This window comes from Emys orbicularis, chromosome 6 (assembly GCF_028017835.1).
Source record: "Emys orbicularis isolate rEmyOrb1 chromosome 6, rEmyOrb1.hap1, whole genome shotgun sequence".
In the NCBI taxonomy this organism is placed as follows: Eukaryota; Metazoa; Chordata; order Testudines; family Emydidae; genus Emys; species Emys orbicularis.
The window spans coordinates 12,262,616-12,278,694 of record NC_088688.1 but is presented as its reverse complement, the minus strand read 5'-3'; the positions used below and the strand labels follow the sequence as shown (position 1 = coordinate 12,278,694).

General features: G+C 41.7%; 1 protein-coding gene across 1 annotated transcript; it reads right to left on the bottom strand.

Annotated features, from left to right (window-relative positions):
- Positions 1-2,970: 2,970 nt before the first annotated feature.
- On the bottom strand, positions 2,971-14,858 carry LOC135880674 (urea transporter 2-like). Its single transcript, XM_065407027.1, has 8 exons — positions 14,693-14,858; positions 12,649-12,838; positions 11,132-11,260; positions 8,114-8,306; positions 6,971-7,118; positions 5,613-5,747; positions 4,259-4,308; positions 2,971-3,147 (listed from the first exon to the last, which is right to left on the bottom strand). Exons 1-8 carry the CDS (start codon positions 14,856-14,858, stop codon positions 2,971-2,973), a joined length of 1,188 nt encoding a protein of 395 aa, XP_065263099.1.
- Between the last annotated feature and the right edge of the window lie 1,221 nt (positions 14,859-16,079).

The following is a 16,079-nucleotide window of genomic DNA, read 5'->3' as shown; positions in this document are numbered from 1 at the left end:
TGGGATTCTCCTCTCAAGAGGTTTATTTGCTTTCCTCAGACCTCTTTCCTCCTCGGTGTGGGGATGTATCATCCTTACGCCAACCTAATGGAAAGTTCCATGAGAAGGTAAGGGTCACGATGGGACACTTGCCTGGCAATGGCTCATGGCCTTGTAAGACAAAGGCGCCCCCTGGTGGTCTAGGGATTATATAAGATGAGGTAAACAAGGTAATAAATCATGGCCTTATGTAAGGCCCCCTGGTGGTCCAGGGATTATATAAAATGAGGTAAACAAGGTAATAAATCATGGCCTTATGTAAGGAACGGTTGAACCAATCGGTGAGGGGCTATACATGTGATAAACACATGATTCTCCTTCTTGTCCAATCGGTAGATGTGTGATTATAGCCTAATTGTGTTATGTAATGTGGAGAAAAACTATAAAAGAAAGCTTGTAATAAACAGGATTCAGATTCAGCTTGCAACCACATTGGTCGTGTGCTTTATCCGCTCCGCCTGGGACCCCACACCTCAGTAGGCTCTTTCATTATTCTCTCTTCTTTTCACCTTTTAATGAGTGATTCTTGCACTGCTCTGGGTAGGAAGCTTTGTACGTGACAAACGATAACATTCTGTTTCTCTCCTCATTCTGAGTAACCTTTTAGTGTCATCGGCATACCGGGTATTCTGTGTATGTGTGTGTGTGTGTGTATCTGAGTTCTAAATTGGGATCCCACTGCATACCTGGAGGCAAGGGAATTTGTCGAAATAGGCTGCATCCAAACACCATTGGCCATATCCAGCCTCAGTGAAATTCCATTGACTTTAAGGGGACTGGCATCCTTTCATCACAGGACTGAATTCTCCAGGTCTCAGGTGGCTTTGCTGATAGTAGCCATCATGCTATATTCTACATGGATGCAACTTCCCTGGCAGGCCAGTGTTCTTACTGAACCAGCTAGCCTGCCATTGGACTGCGATCCAGAACATTTCAGGGCACAGGAGTCTTGGAAAGAATCACAAATGTTCTAGAGGAGGTTTTGGAATTAATTGATAAACTCAACATTAACAAGTCTGGAATGTAATGTTTCTAAGGAAACATTACGTCAGCTAGGGGGAATGTAATGTCAGTGGGAGGTATGTCAGGTTGTGTGTGCTCCAATATGTCTTAGATTTTCTTTGGCCAACTATGACAGAAGAGTTTTAATTAACACTGTCAGAAACCTTCTGGGATTTTTCTTCTTTTGCCTCGTCTTCAAGGACATTTGGAGGTGTACGAGATCAGCTCATTCTCTGCTTCTTCATTTCACTTAAGCCCTATGTTCCTTCAGTTTTTAGGTGAAGCTTTATCTTGTAGGATCTGACTTTAGTCCTTAAGCCCGCTTGGGTCCATGTTTATGCTTGGCACAAAGCCTTTTTTAGTGAAGAGAGGGCAAAGCAAGTCCAAAATGCTGCCATTCTGTTCTGGTAGCGTTCTGGACAAGAGCTGGGAGGGGAATGGTTTTCCTATCCAGTGAACATTTTCAAGATAATGCAAAATGTTCCATCATGAATCAAAACAAAAAATGGAAATCTCAAAATTTCATGAACTGAAAATCCCCCCCCCCCCCCAATATTTTTGGTCATGTGAAACATTTTTTCATAATTTCAAAACATTTTAATTTTGACCATTTATTTAAAATATTTTTTTTTACTACAGTCAATGTGCATTTTGAAATAAAGAGTCATTTTGAACCAGAACACTGGAATTTTTTACAATATTGCAACAAAACATTCTGATAGTTTCCGAACTTTATTTCTCAAAATTTTTGAGTTGAAAAATTTATCGAAACAGACCCCTTTTCTGCAACAAGTTTTGGTTTTGATGAATCGGCATTTTCCAACAAAAAATGTTGTGTTGAAAAATTCCAGACCAGTTCTCTTCTCCACTCATTTTGCACTCACGTAAATAATCCCCCTAAGGGACAGTGCAATAGAGAGCCATGCCCAGAGAATATCCCACAACTGGCACTAAGTCCAGTGCTTCATCTGGTTAAGTAGGTCAGCCAGCTGTGGGGACCAATCCAAAGGGAATCTTTGACTTGGCTTTTGTTCATTACCTCTGCTGTCCTGATAGGACAGTAGGGAGAAAAGATATAACAGTAACTGCATTTGTCACAGTCTTCCTCCAAGTCCCCGTTCTTCCCTCTGCTGCTCCTTGCTGGATGTGTGGTACAACACAGGTAAGATGGATACATACTTTTGTGTTTTTTTTTGTTGGGGATTGTTATTTTTCTGTTTGTATGATGGAGAAGATGGTGTTAATGGCCAACACAATTATCAGTAAGTCATTTCCCTAGTCTGATGACAGAGGGGAAATATGAATATCTTAACTGCAATGTAAAATAAGGAAAAGACAGCAGACTACAGAGAAAGATGATGAATTCAATAAGTATTTTAACAATTTATATTATGGATTTAATTATGGAATTTGGGGCTTAGACAAGATTTATGTGATGCCAAAAGAGTAAATCAGTCAGTCAGTCTTTCTGTTGCATTTACAAACAAACTTCCTCTTGATTTTAACCACAGCTCATTACAAGGTTCTTCTCACAGTATTATTGTTCTATTATGGCAGCATCCAAAAATCCTAGTTGGGTTTGGGTCCTTATTGTGCTACCAGGCAAATGTAAAATAAAAGTTAACTCCTACAATATTATTACTATGAATAATAATAATTTGTTTCAAATTAGTATCATATACATCTGTAAGACACCCATTATGTTACCTGAATGCATTTTATGAGACTCAGATCAGGAACAAATATTTCCTCCAAAATATGATATATATAACCTCAGCCCTCATAGCACAACACCTAGTTGTTGAAGACGTGAATTGCTGATGTGTGTGTGTGTTTGACAGATAGTACGGAAACTTCTAATTCATGTGCTTTTGAGATCAATATGTGCAGCTACATTGGGGATCACAAAGTGTATCCCATTTGTATTGGCTAATCACCAGTGGGTTTCTGCTCTCTTCTTTTCATTCTCAGGTAGTAGACTCGGTTGGCTTCTGGATAAGTGACTTTGCAGAGTGGCAGCTTGTAGATTGCGGAATTATTTGTAGTTAGGAGCAAAAAGAGAAGCGCAGAGAAGCAGAAAGGCCAGGTGCAGGCTGGTAATCCAATCTGGGTAGGGGAAAAAGAATGTGTTGACAGAATTTTATATCACATTTTTATTATTCCCTTTGCTTAACTCTCCAGCTTTTAGTCAGAAGCCTGAGAAGGATGTACTTCCTCAAAGAACAGTTTTGACAATTATGGTGCACTTTGGGATTCCTCGTATCTCCTCCCCGATATTCCCCCCAAACACACTCATATCCCTACCCCTTGCTGGCAGCACAGATAGCAATGCAAAGCCGGGCCAGGTTACAAGAAAAAAAGGGAGCAAGTTCCAGTGAGACTCTAAAAGCCTAAAATTAAATTAGTACAAAAATGTATCTGGCCAAGATTCCTCTAGGGTCCTTGTGGCTCTCCAACTGAATTCTTCTAAAAATGAGGACACTGAGTCCAACCATCCTTTTCCTGATGCATCCTTAATTCAGGTGTATGTAACAGAGGCATCCTATTTATGCAGGCCTTCTGCTCTAAACCACTCTAGATACAATACGTTAACAAAGAAATCAGATGGGTACATTTTAATATGTATATATGAAATTGCTGTCTTTAAACATTCATATATTTAAAGCTACCAAACCTATTGTCTTCAAACTTGGCTTTAGTTTTGATCCCCCAAGTAAGATCTAAAAACAAGCACAGTTTGATGGTTCTAGTTTCAGCTATTTTTGAGTCATATGGGTATACATTTTATATTTTTACCATATGAGAAAAGATATTCTTTCTCCACATTAACAATCCTCGAAAATGACTGCAACAAACTTTTTAAAAAAATGATTGGATTGAGACAAAGCAAGGAAAAATTGGGAACAAATAAAAAAAATATCAGCCTAAAGGAGTTTGTCTGGGTAGAATAAAAGTTGTATCTCATTCCAGAAATGGTTGTTGGAATCAACTCATATACACAAGTGCACACATAGAGGATAGTGTAGTTTGAAGTTCTCTGAACTCCTACTGTCAGCAGTAGAGTCTTTAATCTCACAATACACCAGACAGAATCTATACAATAAACCCTACTGGCTTGCAGAATTCTTACTCCATTGCTGTCAGAACTGTTATTGTTGTAATACAGAAGTCTCTGTGTTCTGATATTATGACAAAGCCAAAATACCAATAAACTTACCACAGACAAGATATTGGCAAGAGCTGCTCCAGCATAGGCACAAAATAATGCTGTGAAATGAACAAAGAGACTATGAAACAAGTTAAAAGTTGCTCAATGAAATTAGCAGAGGTAGCAACTCTCTGCAACTACACTATAAAGTAGTTACTGCTTATTTACTGCTAGCTAGCATAAGGATTAGAATTAGAATTCTGGTGCAGGAGGGCTACTAAATAGGATCCCCAAATCCCATGTGCAGGTGGTTTATATTTGTTCCTGTGTGAAGTACGAAGTCGCTCTGACATTAAGGCTAGTTTGGCCTCATCTGCTCTATTTGCATGAATGGTAAGTGAGCATTTCACCTCAACAAGCACATCTGAAGGGGCATCTTTCAGAAAAATTCTGGTGGGGGTGGGCAAAGTTGTGTTTAGGACTTAATATGCAATTATATTATGCCCTGCAAAGTCTGATGATGCAAAAAGTGGCTGACATAATGGATCATATAGATCAGTGGTTCTCAACCAGGGGTACGTGTACCCCTGGGAGTACGCAGATGTCTTCCAGGGGGTACATTAACTCATCTAGATATTTTTCTAGTTTTACAAAGTCTACATAAAAAGCACTAGCCAAGTCAGTACCAACTAAAATTTCATACAATGACTTGTTTATTCTGCTCTATACACTGAAAAGTAAGTACAATATTTATATTCCAATTAATTTATTTTATAATTATATGGTAAAAATGAGAAAGGAAGCCATTTTTCAGGAATAGTGTACTGTGACACTTTTGTATTTTTATGTCGGATTTTGTAAGCAAGTCGTTTTTAAGTGAGGTGACTTGGAGGTATGAAAGATAAATCAGACTCCTGTAGTCCGGAAAGGTTTAGAGACACTGATATAGACTATGAAAAGTCCTGGGGGAGCAGGGAATTAAGTCGGTGTGGGGCAACTGGCCCACTGGCTCCATAGCAAGTGACACTCCTGGATATATGTAGTTTATGACGCTGACACACCTTTATTTGCTATGTACTGAATGCTTACATTTGCCATTTTGCTCTTGCACTTGCTGCAACTTGTAACAGAGGAGACACACACTGTGCTGTCTCATGGAGAATTTACCTTTGTTCTTTCTTGCTTTTGTTTTCCTCAGTCTAAAACAAAAGTGTGGAAATGGACTTGTGTGCACAGATCAGTTGCTTGAACATCTGACTGTGGGTGCAATTATGCAGATATGCCTGCAAATTCTCTGTTTCATGGGTGGATGTGAGCACGCTTTTGCCATCACGGCCACAACCCTGACATTAAATCTGCAGAATTCCCACGGCTATTCTGCATGCTTTGGATTTCTGCTTTTCACATCCCATTGGATACATACCACAGGCAAGTGCCAGTAAGTGTGTCTGCCAGGTAAGAGCATAGAACATGCCTCCGATTGCAATGCAAGCAAGCACACAGTTGTAACTCGCCAAGCCGAAGTAGAGCCTGTCAAATGGCATTGCAATGCTCAGCGCTGTAAGGCAAAAGGCACAGTTTATGATATCTAGCTATTAGCCAAGTTTTAGACATCAGATATCATTCTTTACAAATTCCTTGGCATCAACACAGAATTATTTCCCCATTACATCTGCACTAAAAGATAACTGCGTTCTCAGTCACACCATTGCCAATATGGAGGAAATAGGGTGAAGTCAATGGCTATGCTTATTCCATATCTATGATGATGTAATAGAGCCCAGAATTTGGACCAGTCCTCAAGTTCTCACTCAGGCAAAACTCTTTCTAAGCTCAATGGGCATTCTGGCTCAATAAAATTAACCAGTCCCGGCACAGTAGTAGCCAAGGCAGCAGCGGGGAAGTAAGCAGGACCTCCTAGCTGATCTCCCATGGCCCCAAGCTGCCAGGGGTGCTGGGACCCAGTCAGTCTCCACCTATGCGGGCTTTCACCAGCAGGACAGCAACTCAGGGTCTTTTCCTGGGAGGCCTTACAAGAGCTCCTTGGAGTTTTCTCACTGGCCTCAGCACCACCAGCAAACAGGGCAGCACAACCTCTGGCAACCAGGCCACCCTGAGACATTATCAGCTCTGATAACTTGAATTTGGATGCTCATATCACCACTTGTTTGGACTAATCCATTTCCCACTGTGACGCCTCCATTCGCTTTCTTATGATTCCCCTTCTCCCACCTCTTCCTCTCCTCACCTTCCCCTGTAGGAAAACCTACTGAATCATTTGGATTAAATACTAGACCTGTGCAAAACGTAGCAACCATCCCAAACCAGATGAACTATGGAAAGAAAATGGCCTGAGACTTCTCCAAAACACTTATGGGTCCAAAGCACAACACAAAACTTACTGCCGTCTCTGGATGGATACACATTTTCCAAGATGGGTGTTGTGGATTAGTCTTGGTTTCATAACATAACTTGTCGTAGAGCTACAGCAGGTCTCCTTGGTAGAACACAAAATCTTGCAAACCCATACACAATGAATAGAGCTTTGTGGAACTCTACTCTTTTGTTCTGAGTTTTGCCTTCGCCGTATTGGGTTTGAATAAAACCCAAAATTCAGATCCAAGCTCAAGGATGTGACTACAAATCAAAACCATGTCCAGACCCATGCAAGCAGAAGCCACAAAGTGTTGGACAGAACTATGTAATAACTGGAGTCAGGGTACTGGTAAATGTAAGAAATTACAAAAATAACCTTGGTAAGTCATGGTCATTTGTTAGTACCTGCCAGCATCCCCACTGCTGATCCGATTGCAGCATGCAAGCAAATAAGTGGAGAGGAGATGAGTAAAGCAACCAGGAAGATGCCACCAGTCCAGGGATTATCACAGCCATACACCTGACCAATGCCGACTGGAATGGATTGTAGCAGCTGCAGCATTGGTTTGAAAAGGATAATTATAATCAAGGCAAAATGGCAATTATTTCACAGTGTCCATTTGTTAGAAAGCAAGGGGGTCAAAGTGTCAAACTGTGGCATTACAACACAAACAGGAGACACTTCGCCCTAGAAAAGAGGATAAGGTGTTTCAGTCAGTACTAAGTAGCAGCTGCCCTTAGTCATTTTAAAAATAAAATCAAATAAAAATAGAATTTTCCAACTATTCTACGATATCCTATTATGACATATTATGCACTACTACTATTCACATGTTGTGAAGTAATGTACAAATAATATAAAAATAGAAAAAATAAATAAAATTTGAAATGAAATTTTGGAATGATTCCCCCAAACAAGAATGTTCAAAAATGAATTGCTTCATTTTTAAATAGTTTTTAAAACTTGCCCACTCACTCCTGTAACAGACCCATAACCTCTGGCTGAGTTACTGAAGGCCTCAAATCATGTGAGGCCCACTTCTAAGTAGAGGGAGTAGTTCAAAGCCCGTGGCCAGTTTGAATCCTTAGTCTTTCCACTGAAACCACCAACATTGGGCATCATGCCATTTTGGTGGACTTTTTTGTGAAGTGGCTACTCCTCTGTTAAGAACTGGGCAGAGATGACCGATTCATTTGATGAGTTGTTGGATATTAGGAAAAACATTTTCACTAGGAGGGTGGTGAAGCACTGGAATGGGTTACCTAGGGAGGTGGTGGAAGCTCCTTCCTTAGAGGTTTTTAAGGTCAGGCTTGACAAAGCCCTGGCTGGGATGATTTAGTTGGGGATTGGTCCTGCTTTGAGCAGGGGATTGGACTAGATGACCTCCTGAGGTCCCTTCCAACCCTGATATTCTATGATTCTATGCTCAGGAGGTTCAGATGCTATTAACCTGGGCTGTATTTTAGCCTGTTACCTAGAGGCAAGAGCCCTCCTATTTATCTTTTGCAAGGATGTGGACTATTTCTCCTTTCTTTAGTGGACCTTACCAGTGGCACTTCGATTTCAGACCAGGTGATATTGGGCACTGATGTTACAGGCTGAATGAGAGTGGTGGGGAAGAAGAGGTTGTAGTGTCCAGTGGCAGACAAGTAAAGAGACACGGCAATGTTGAAAGGCAGGGTGAAAACAGGAAGGTCCCATTTCCTGAAGACTGAACCTAAAGCACTGGAAAGAACTGGGCTGAAAAGAGAAGAATAAAAAGAAACAGTTTGAACTTGTTCATCTCAGCTGGAATGGTGAAAAATATCCCCACCATTTCAGTCCAAAGTCCCAGTGAAACTCAGAGAAAACTCCAATCTCCTTAGGAGACTCCAAACAGTGAATCGCTCACATCACTTTAACCTGCATGAGATAAGCACTCACAAAATGCGACCTAGCACCATCTTAAGGCATGATCCCCACATGAGCACCTGTAACCAATGAGAACTGATATTGCTCAGCGCCACTTCAATCAGGCCGCATTAATTTTTAAAGTATTATTTAAAGTCCAAGTTTCCTTCTTATAAAAAAGATTAATAAATTAGGTTTATTCCTGACATGCCAAGCGGTGGTGAGTGAGCCACAAAATATTAGGAGATCCATCACTAAGAAGCACCCAAAAGTTTGGATGCTTAATATAACTTTGTCCAAACCTCTTGGCTCAGGAAATTGGGCAACAGATCTCACAAAAACAGGATTTCTTGGGAGATTTCCAGACCTCCTGGTTTCCAGTCTAGATGAATATATCATACAAACAGTCTTTCTTGTGGCATATTGATAATTCATCTCCCAGTCCTGACTGGAATCAATAAATCTAAAAGAATGTGGAAAGTCTAGGCCAGTCAGATTCTCCACTGGTGGAAATTAGTTGTTTCTCTATTGGCTTCAGAGCTATGCCAATTTATACCAGCTGAGGGCCAAGCACAGTCAACTACTGCTCTCCGTTACACCTGTGCAAATCCATTGAAGTGAGCAGAGAGCTCAATGTAGCCCGTATTTAAAAAAATAGTTAACAGGTGAGTTTGGGTGTTAGAGGGATTTTCAGTTGGTGCTGATTTTAACCAAAAACATTTGGCATGTCTAATGCAATATCCTATGTCCCCTTTTGTGGCTATGATCAATAGAAAAGATGCACTGTATTATAATCCCTATTCAATCTCAGATCAAGCCGTTTCTCTTAAAAGGATTTCAGTTATCAGAGCAATGTTCAGAAGACTCCTTGGCGAGAACTAGTAGAAAAAAAGAGGTCAGCGCTTTCATGAAAATTGTGTTTCATTTTCTTTGTTGAAATGCCACATTTCTAATGTTTCTCCATAGCTCTATAACGGATTGAAAAGTAGGACCGCGTTTTCACAGAAAGCGTTGCTCTTTTGTAAACTGAACTTCAAAATTTCGACAAAAATGTCACTGAAATGTCAAATTTTAAAATCTTTCAAATAGCTCTGTGGCAGATATAGCAACCCAGACGCTTTGGGGACCATTGCATTACATTTGTGAATGGCTTCTGTTCTGTGTGACTGTGTTCTACTCTATGGGGCGAGGGGAGGGTTACCACGGCTCCTCCAGAAACTAAACACAGTGGGGGAAGATTAAAGTGGGTCACTGAAACAGTAAACAGCTCCAGTGGCACAGGTGCCGGCTTCCTCCGGGTGTGCTCAACCCCCCCGCTCAGCCCCAGACCCCACCCCCACCTGCCTACTTCCCCCAAGCCCCTACCCCTGCTCCGCCTCTTCCCGCTCTTAACCCTTGGATGGGGAGGTGAGTAGGAAGGCAGCAGGGGCGATGAAGGGAGTGGTCAGCCCAGGGGATGCAGTGGGGGCCAGGGGTGATAAGGGGGGCGGTGAGTCCAGGGATGGAGCCCTGAGACTGGGGAATGGAGTCCGCCGCTGTTCAGGCAAAGGCCAGAGCCCGAGGCCCCACGGTCAGAGAACTGTGGCACACCGCTGCGCAGCCAGAGACTTCTGCCTGCCAACCCAGGGCTGAAGCTGGAAGTCTGAGCCCCACCATCCCTAGGAAGGTGGGGAACTCAGACCGGTTGTCTGCTCCTCTGGCGTTTATGGCTCCAAAGGAGGGGGTGCTGCTTTGTACCCTCCCCGCCAAAGACTGCCCAGAAGGTTGTGTGGCCACAAGAAAAGCCCCCGGTGGCTGCATTTAAGAAACGCTACAACAGTCTACAAAATGTTCTGGGTTTCAAGAGATTGGTACAATGAGACCTTCATTTATGAAGTCTATAGAAATATAATATGGAATAATCTTGCATTGTAAGAGGAGCGCAAGGCAACACAGATTTACATTTTATTAAGACAAGCCATTAAAAATGCAAATCTTGAATTAATTTTGATTAAAAACATTTATATTAAAATTGATTCTGTAACATTATTAAAAGCCACAATTAAAAGTTAAATTTAATTTTAAAGAATACATTGCTTGGAATCAAGTGTACTTACATGGGTTAATATTGTGGAGGATTAGTTAAAGACCTAAGAAAGGCAGGACCAAATTCAGTCCTGTGAAAATCCACTGGGTCAGATTTAGTGATGCAAGTGAGCATAGTTTTACTGGTGGGTATGATTATACCAACAGTGAATTTGGTCCACTGGCCTCATGCATTTGCACAGGTTGCAAGCTGGGGAAGCATTTTGCCCATTTGCTATAATCAATTGTATAGGTTAACTAAAAACCATTTAAATTTCATGCCAAAGGATGCCAAAGCTCACCACAAGCTATGCACATCCAGGAATGACTCCTAAAACAAACAAACAAAAAAGTGCATCACCTCTGAGGTGCAATGCAGAAGCTGTTTAACATCCCACAGCAAAATGTCACCACAGTTTAGGACAGAAAGTAGTGAATATCAGAACTGAAACTGTAGGGTGGGATTTAACAGAAAGAATCTGAAACTAAGTGCTTGAAGTGTTTGCAAAACTCCTGTTAGTATCAGTAAGTGTTCACTGAAAGCCATATAGGAAAAGAAGAACTAGAATTGCTTAGCCTGGTCTACAGAAAATAAAACCAGTATCACTTACCAAGCCATGGATGTAACAACAACTGGCAGTAGAAGCCACCAATAATAGTCTCCTTTGTCAGAGAACACCGCCATGAGCAGTCCCACCAGGACTCCATTGTAGCCGAACAGTCCCGCTGCTATGGCCGATCTGTGGGAGAAAGACAATTGACTTGAAATGGTTACTAGAAAGCAATTGGCCCTGAAGGCCCAGTACGCACTAGAGCCGCAGCCCAGTGAATCACTCTTTCTTGCACTGAAATGCAATTTCCAGAAGTCCTACATCTAGCAAAGTGACAATATTGAGCTGGTGAACAATGTGACCACTCACATAAGTAAGTAACTGGGGTTAGCACAATTGGTGCCATAGCAATGGTGTTGCTTGGTACCCCATGTTTAGAGGGCAGCTGAAAGTTCGTGGGGTACCCAGCACATTTCTAATAACCCACGGATGCTGCACTGTAACAGCAACAGAAAATCTGAACGTAAAAGAAATCTGTTCTAGATTGCACATAACCAAAAAGCTACCCCTCCTTGCTCACTAAACTACTTGAGGCCCAAAACAACAGTCATGTTCCTCATTGATTATTTTACCTGAACATTTGGGCCACAATTCTTCCCTCATGTAACTGCAACCAAAACCTGTGGAGAGGAAGGCTGGTCCAGTTGCTCAGGTGCTGGCCCGAGACTGGAGAGACCCAAGTTTTATCCTGTTTTACCCCAGACTTCCTGTATGAGCTCAGGCAAATCACTTAGTATCTCTGTGCCTCAGTTCCCTTTCTGTAAAAATGGACATGATGGCACTGCCCTACCTCAGCCAGATGTTGTGAGCTTAAATACATTAAACACTGTGAGGTGCTCAGGTACTATAGTTGAGGGTAGCATTGGATCTCCAAGATCAAATGCCCAGAACAGCTCAAATAACACGTCCATCCACTAGCTCTCAAACTGCTTTTATATACTTAGCCTCACAACCTTATCATGCAAAAAGAACAGGAGTACTTGTGGCACCTTAGAGACTAACAAATTTATTTGAGCATAAGCTTTCGTGGGCTACAACCCACTTCTTCTGATGCTATGTAGCCCATGAAAGCTTATGCTCAAATAAATTTGTTAGTCTCTAAAGTGCCACAAGTACTCCTCGTTCTTTTTGCGGATACAGACTAACACGGCTACTACTCTGAAACCTTATCATGATGTCTGTTATTATCTCCATTTACCAGACAAGGGAATGGAGATGCAAAGGGTAAGTGATTTGCCACGTAGCAAGACAGTGACAGAGCCCAGGTTAGAACCTGAGGTGTTTATAGTGCTTTTAGTGTACTAGACTGTACCTCTCCTGGATTAGAGATTATAGGCCATTCAGTGCAATAACCATGGTTTATGTAATGCGAGCAAAAGCTTGAACTCACTGTTCAGCATCACCAAAGAATGGATCTGCTCAAACACGGGCCTTAGACACCACTAATGGGTAGCACAATATTTTAAAGTTCAGTTGCCAATTTATTTAAAAATTCCAAATGCAAAGGCCAAACCTACCTGTCCTGGCTCAGAATAAATGCCGTTAACGTCGAGACAACTGTTCCTGAACAGCCTGTGAGCGTCCACCAAGGATTCTGGATCAACAGTCCGGCTAGAATAAGTAGCCCACTGAGTGGGTTGTTGACAAACATCACCTGGGATATTCCCCGCAGGACCCAGTCAATAAACTGAACAACTAGAGGTTTATCTGAAAGAGATCAAATACAAATTCTGGGAATAAGACATCATTCCAGCATGGCTTTCTTGAAACACACTTAGCTTTGCAGAGTCTGCCTCCATTCTGTTGCCAGCAATGTATCAACAAGACTGTAAAACTCGTCTTTGATTTATTGGTGCCTGGACATATTTTGCATCTGGCACATGAAAAGCTAACTGAGATGTATTGCAGTTGGTAAAGTTCACCACTATCAAGCACTTGGCCAGATTACTAAAGAAGAGTTTATGAAAGTCACAACTAGTCTTTCTTGCAGGGCAGCCAGCATAAGGATTCAACTATACATTTAATGAGAAAACTAAACCACTTCTGTGTGTAACTGTTGCCGAATGTGTTTTAGGCAAGGCTGAAAACAGTGTGTAGATGGACGAGGAAACGTTAGTAGGGAACAACCCTTTTACCATAGAAAAAATGCAGACACAGAATGCTGAGGCGCAGGTTTCATAAGACATAAGACAGATTGTTAAAGGTATTTAGGCACCTAAAGAACAGCTGCCTAGCAGGAGTTTCCAGGAGTGTCTAAGCATCGACCTCCCATTGAAATCAATGGAAGTTAGGCACCTAGATACTGCTGAAAACCCCACTATCCCATAACATGTCATTAGGTGCCTAAATATTATTAAAAATTTGCCCCTTCATGGCAAGACATATTATGTACATCAGCACAAGCAGTACTGAACTAAATCTTTATTGCTGACACTTCTATCCAACTACAAGTTGGCCCACACAATCCTTTAGTTCCACATTTTCAAAAAAAGAAGCCCGAGCCAAACACAATAATATTTACACTGCTCTGCACAAGTGTGCAAGGAGCTCACAGAAAATGCCAACTCATTGCTTATGCAACTGCAGTGACTATTGTACGAAGAGGGTGAGATTAGTTAATTTATCTTATCCTTTTATCTAAAGCCAAACCATTGAAAAAATGCCACAAAGCCTCAAAGTTGTTCATGCTTCTACTATATGCAACTTCATATTCCTATTAATACTACCCTTGATGTCTGCTTCTGTCCTCCATGGTATTCTATACCCACTGGCTGTGTTTTGTCCCTATATGGATGGTAAGCTACTTGAGAAAGGGACTGCTTTTTATTTTACGTTTGTGTAACCCACACACCTCCTGGGTGTGGTGTTCTGTCCCAGCTAGTGGCACTGAAACCACTTAGAGAGAGAGAGAGAATGAGTCTGCTTAACAGCCAGTTATCTTTTAGCTCATGCTGTAGAGGCTCATGTACTAAGCTCCAGAGGTCCCCAGTTCGATCCAGGCCACTGGTGACCAGGGTCTGTTGGCATTACATTTGCACAGCACTCATCACAATTATTATTGTTTGTTAATAACTGGTATTGCAGTAGAACCTAGCAGCTCCCAGTTCGGAATCAGGGCCCCATTGTTCTAGGTGCTGTAGCCACTCGTTAACATGAAAAGACAGTCCCTGTTCCAAAGAGCTTACAATCTAAATGGTTCCCCAATCCTGATGAGTGCTTCTTATAATACAAATAATAGTAATAACACATGGCTGTTTAGTGTCTAAATGGCCTTTTGCATGTGCAAATGCCCAATTTGTGTGGGCAGTCATGGTAACGGCAAGATGACACATTAAACTTTCCTTTCTGAAAATTAAATGGCTTAGCCAAAAAAAATGTACACCCGAAACTCTGGACATGCTAGTTTTTGCATATGCAAACAGCCTCCAAGTACACAAATCAGGGAGTTAGATGGATTAATGCCCAATATATGCACCCAGAAAATGTTATCATTGCTGTTGGTGTAATGAGCTACTTGTTATTTATTACCCATGGTGCTTTTCAGATAATCAAAGGCTTTACCTTTCAGCCAGTCTCCACACTCTTTCATTTCTCCTGTTAGATATCCAAGTGTTTTGCAGATTCTCCTTTTGCCACTTCCCACTGGTCTCTGGTCTCTTGTGCTCTTTTCATTGTACATCTTCCTTTCTCCATTATTATCGGTTCTAACAATCTCACTGTCTTCCATATCTTAAGGAATCGAGGAAAGGGAACAATGGATCACAACTCTCAAACTGTTCTCGGATGTTATTTGCTTTCAATCTCCTAACTTGTGCACCAGCAAATTTCTTCTGTACTTAGGGAAAGACTGTGATACTCTTTTTCATAATGAGTAGTGACTTACCCCTTAAGAAACCCCACTGATGTCTATGAGACCACTGGTGGAGTAAGGTGCTACCCAACATGAATATGGGTATGGCAATCTTGCCCTTAAAGAAGGGAAGGAACAGATTGGCTGGATGAATTCATGTTCCTTGGTAGATGGGCATATATATCACTTACTGTGATGACTGGACCTTAAAGAGTTGGGAGATTTGGTCCAGAACAAGCCCTTGAGATGTTTAAATGTGATTGAAATTTTGAGTTCCTTTTGCTCCACTTCCCCCTTGCTAATGCAACCTGTTTCCCAACTCTGCTTCCACCTTTGCACCCCAAGTCAATCCTTTCCTTCCCTTCACTCTCAGTTCTCTCCACTTATCATTGGTAATGCTTTTCAGTAAGTTCTCAGGTTCGGCAATGCCTCTGCTTGTGTAACCCACTGATAGGGGTGTGTTACAGGCCCCCTTCTGAGTGTGATCCACAGAGATTTAGAGTCTGTTCCAGCCCCAGCTAAAGATCTTTAGCTCAAGCTGTAGCAGCTCCTGCATTTAGCTCTGGAAGTCCCCAGTGTATCACCTAACGTGGTGGCTGTCACACTAGTTTAAATGCTCACGTCTAGAATGTTCCATGGTTTATTCCCTTTTGAGAGAGGAGCTCCAGAATGTGGTGACTCCCTTCCCAGGCAGCTGGCTCATTAGAAGTGGCCACACCTGATGAGCTCCAGAGAGGGATTTCAGCAAGATATAAAGGCTTGCTGCGGGTTGGTAAGAGAGGAAATATATCACAATGAATTATGAAGCTAGCTCTTGTTTCCAAACTTCTTTATCCATCCTTAAACTCATGTCCCAGGACTCCAAGAGAAGAACTTAAATGTTTAACTGTTAAAGGCAGAACATTGTTAAAGTTAACGGAGCCAATTCCTTCTGAGTTTTTGAAGAGTTTGAAGTGGAAATCCCTTCCCTTGGTTCTCAAGGCTCAAACGTAAACATTTGCTGTGGACGGAAACCTGACACCAAATGGAGATTCAGCTACTAATGTCAGACTCAAAGGCAAAGGCATTTGGAATTCAGGATGAAAAGGAGTTAAGCTA

Excerpts from the sequence above, each read along its gene's own strand:
- LOC135880674 (XM_065407027.1), bottom strand. The coding sequence starts at position 14,858 with ATGGAAGACAGTGAGATTGTTAGAACCGATAATAATGGAGAAAGGAAG. Across the intron at positions 8,307-11,131 it reads GTTGTTACATCCATGGCTTG|CCCAGTTCTTTCCAGTGCTT; the intron begins GTAAGTGATACT and ends TTCTCTTTTCAG. Across the intron at positions 5,748-6,970 it reads AGCAGTGGGGATGCTGGCAG|CGCTGAGCATTGCAATGCCA; the intron begins GTACTAACAAAT and ends TTTGCCTTACAG.